Raw genomic sequence first — 4002 nt, 5'->3', positions numbered from 1 at the left:
AAATGCGAGTACAGTTCCAGCAAATCTTCTTGCTGGTTCCAACATTCCTCGACCATTTTTTTGCTGGAGAGAACAGGAGGCCATGTTTTTGCTGGAACCGGTGATATGGTCGCCACCGGAGCACGGCCGTCGTGCACTGGAGTTGCGAGTGTCGCCACCGAAGCTGCAAGCCTGCAACCACGGGCACACGCTGATGCATCCACGGAGGCGAGAAAACGCATGAGGTGATCGACCCCGGTGAGGGCGGTGGGCGGCGGCGATGAGTAGGATGCCGGTGAGGGCGGCGGCGACGAGCAGGACGCCGGTGAGGGCGGGCGGCAGGCGGCGCAGTGCTGCGACCGCCCAATCGAGGACATGCACAAGATGCGGGACCAGCAAGAGGAAGGAGAAGCTCGGGGCAAACCGTTTTTCTGCCAAATTCAATGGCCCACCTGGATCGCATCCGACGGATCACGCTCGACCGGCCGAAACCGCTGGGCCGGTGCGTATTAGTCGCCAAGATTCTAACGTCGGAGACCCCAACATGAATAACTGTCTATACTATCCAAAGTACTCCCTTCGTTTCTAAATAAGCCCTTTTAGAGATTTTCAACATATTTTAGAGTGTAGATTCATTCATTTTCTATATTGGAATACAGATGTATAGACATATTATAGAGTGTAGATTCTTCATTTTCCATATTGAAATCTCTATGAAAGGAGTATAACCACAGTTTATGGCTACAGGGCAGAAGTCAGCCAAGAGGAGTCCTGTAATTGCCAAGTACATTCTTTCTAGCAGTCTGTGGCTCACGAATGCAGCATCAATTAATATGAATCAGGAGTATCTAATTAGCCCAAAATTCGATGGTTGATTGCATCTGGCAATGTCTGATTGTTTACTTGCTATGTGATTTTTCTGGGAAGCATTTTGCATAACAAAGCAAACACAAACACATAGCACATCCAAGTGGCATTCAGATTTCACGACATCGCAAATTCGCAATACGCCCGTGCATAACGACCAGTAGCACAGATCAACAGGGTAGGAAACCCCCTCAGGTAGAACAGGCTAAAAAACGACAGATAAGTTTGTCGCATCACCAAAGTTGGGCATTACAAGTTCTGTCTGTCCAAAGCTTTGTTCGCTGGACCAAGAGCTGATAGTACCGAAATGCTAGCATCCTAACGCACCCACGAATCCCAAATCAGGGCTTGAGTGACAGGGCCAGCCCGAACTTGGGGCTCTTCTCAATGGCCTTGGTGTCAACCTCGGTGGAGAAGGTGATGAGAGACTTGGGCCTCCACGCGTGCTGGATGAGCGCACTTGCGACGCCGAAGTTGTTGTAACGCCCCTTCACAGTGGTCAGGGGGTCCAGCTCGTGCTGCGTCCCAATGGTGATGGTGTTCTCGTTGCTTGAGAAGCTGTGAGCGATCTCTGCTCCCACAGCAGTGGTGCGCTGCACCTGGTGGTAGTAGGAAGCAGCCAGGGTGTTTACCTTGTTGTTCCTGAAATTGATAATTAAACACCATAAGTACCACATTTATGAATACTCTATAGGCCAAATTAGTGTTACATCATGCAGAAGATGCACAGACAAAAACGAGAGCTCTTTGACCCTACTTCAGCACTAAAATAATCGGAATCAGAAGCTAACAGGAAAGATTGCTAAGGGCAATTGGGAATTGTAGAATGTAAACAACATGCTAAGACCAGAAATCAAATAATTACACAATACAGCAAAGCACTGGAAGAAACAACTTACAGATTCAACGAAGCAGTAAGATCTTGGTTAGTGTGGCTCAGTCCAGCATTGTACTTGGTGAAGTCACCAGAGGCAGTGTCAAATGCAACATCAACACCAAAAGCAAAAGCCTTAGTCCCAATGACACCAGAAAAGTTAACAAGAGGGTTTGAATTCAGGCCAACACTGCCGTTGATGCCAAGATGGGGATGCAAGTACTGGAGTTCAGCCTGAAACCACAAGAATTCAGATTAACTTCTAAATATCTATCAAGCTACAAAAATGATAATTGGTAATATTCCTAGATGGACACTAAGACGAGATCAGAAAGATAGTTCAACACTCAAGATACAAAAGTAAAGGTGATAATACCTTCCCAGGAGTAGACTTCTGGTAGGGAAAAGGAAGAGAAAGAACTCCCTTCAAGCCTGGTGTGTACAGCTCAGGAACAGTGATTGTAGTTACAACCTGGTAAAGGGGAAAAACTAGTATAACTGGTACAGAAACTGGGGCCTCCAATATCAGGAGAAGCAAACATCAATGAAAGACAAGTATTAGGCAAGTAACAAGCACAAAGGGAGAAGAAAAGAACTTACACTTGAGTCCGAAGTTGCTTTCACATCCACTGTGAAATTCTTGATCTTCACCTGGGTCTGGAGGTCAGCCAAGATAGCTTCATTTTTCTTTGTGCTTGAACTAGTAATTGTCTAGGAAGATGAAAACAAGAGTTAGTGCAACACTAAACATTGACAAAGAAATGTTGTGTTTGCAGCCATAATTAGCGAGAAAACAAAAATGGCCCTAACTTAGCACACCATCGCAACAATACAGTACGTACATTTCTTTATTCAAGAGGGTGATTCAGAAAATAATAAAATACAATAACATAATTAATTCTCTAAATTAGATCATGCTAGGTGTAGCACCACGAAAACATAACTGAAACCATCTTAATTCAGTCCCCATCAGGATATTATAATCGTTAAACAGCATAGTCAGTGACCCTTGATCAAACACACCAGAGCGGTAGAACCATTAACACAGACCATTTTAATCTATAAATAAAATTGGAAAGGTACATTCTAGGCATGCATCAGGTAACCAGAATAAATTCACTGAATACTGGTTGGTAAAATTCAACAAGTATACGGCTTCTAGTCCAAGCAAATAAAATTGTACTCCCTCCGTAAAGAAATATAAGAGCTTTTAGATCACTAGGGAGTACAGAGCAATAGATATACTATGTAAACTCAAGACCAAGTTATTGCTGAATGAATTAAGTCGCTAGCGAACACATTCAGCTTGTTTAAAAAAAATCCAGAGTGTATCACGCCCGGAATGAAATGCCATTAGAAAATTAAATACAACAGGATGTCACAAGAGATTTTTACAGCCAGGGCAAACTTCATCAGATATACAGAAACTGAAGTTACATGCAAATCCAAAAAAAAAACTTCCTAAATAGCCATGCGTCTACTACAACAAACATGTCACTAGTTCATTTGAGCAAACGCACAGGGTTCAAAACCAACTGACATTGGTAATACCAACTAGGCAACGATGAAACAGAATTAATCTGCTACATGCAAACTTAAACTGGAGATTCACCAAAACTGCAGTCATCAATCCAAACGCTGCAAGCATAGTGTCAGCTAGGATAACTTGTAAGCATCGGACAAGTTACAGTCCACTCTAACACCAAAACCTTGAGTGGGACCTCCCTCTTACAGCCATGATTCAGAAGGGCTGCTACACACTAAACCCAAAAAACCCACGCAATAACAACACGTAAACCGGTATATGAGATACCAATCGCACCACATGTCAACACGGATCTTCAACAGGGGACTAGCAGGGCAACCACGGACAGTCGCCAACATGAATCGGGCCTCGGCAAGCAAAACCAGACCATTCCCGAGTCCACCCTAAACCCTAATCCACTATCCGCCTAAACGCCGCCGCAACCAAAGCAAGCAGCATCTACTCGAAGGAATATGAGCAACAGGACAAGCTGTAGCATAGGACTGAGAACGAACAGAAGGGGGGCACTCACGGCTCCGTTGGCGGCGGTGGTGGTGAAGGTGAACTTCTGGCCGGTGGTGTAGTCCCTGTTGAGGAGATCTGCAGATCCCGCCCGAGGAGAAACGAGCGTCAGCAAATCAAACAATCACCGAAGCTACTGAATCCAAGCCCCAGCGGGGAAGAGAAGGGGCGCCGACCTCTGGCCTTCTTGCCGATGTCGGCGTAGAGCCCCGGGCCGGCGGGGCGGGCGGGGGCT

At 45.5% G+C, this 4002-nt stretch overlaps 1 protein-coding gene across 1 annotated transcript in view; it reads right to left on the bottom strand.

Annotated features, from left to right (window-relative positions):
* Positions 1 to 937: 937 nt before the first annotated feature.
* Positions 938 to 4002, bottom strand: part of LOC119355086 (mitochondrial outer membrane protein porin 2-like) — a 4494-nt gene continuing 1429 nt past the window's right edge. The window contains exons 2-7 of the mRNA XM_037621874.1: positions 3944 to 4000; positions 3778 to 3845; positions 2321 to 2431; positions 2097 to 2192; positions 1746 to 1954; positions 938 to 1488 (exon numbers count right to left, since the gene is read on the bottom strand). Coding sequence (XP_037477771.1) covers positions 1188 to 1488; positions 1746 to 1954; positions 2097 to 2192; positions 2321 to 2431; positions 3778 to 3845; positions 3944 to 4000 — 842 coding nt within the window. The 3' untranslated portion in view covers positions 938 to 1187. The remainder of the gene's footprint in view (positions 1489 to 1745; positions 1955 to 2096; positions 2193 to 2320; positions 2432 to 3777; positions 3846 to 3943; positions 4001 to 4002) is intronic.

This window comes from Triticum dicoccoides, chromosome 1A (assembly GCF_002162155.2).
Source record: "Triticum dicoccoides isolate Atlit2015 ecotype Zavitan chromosome 1A, WEW_v2.0, whole genome shotgun sequence".
Lineage (NCBI taxonomy): Eukaryota > Viridiplantae > Streptophyta > Magnoliopsida > Poales > Poaceae > Triticum > Triticum dicoccoides.
Note: the sequence above shows the minus strand (reverse complement) of the source record. Positions and strands in the feature narration are given on the sequence as shown.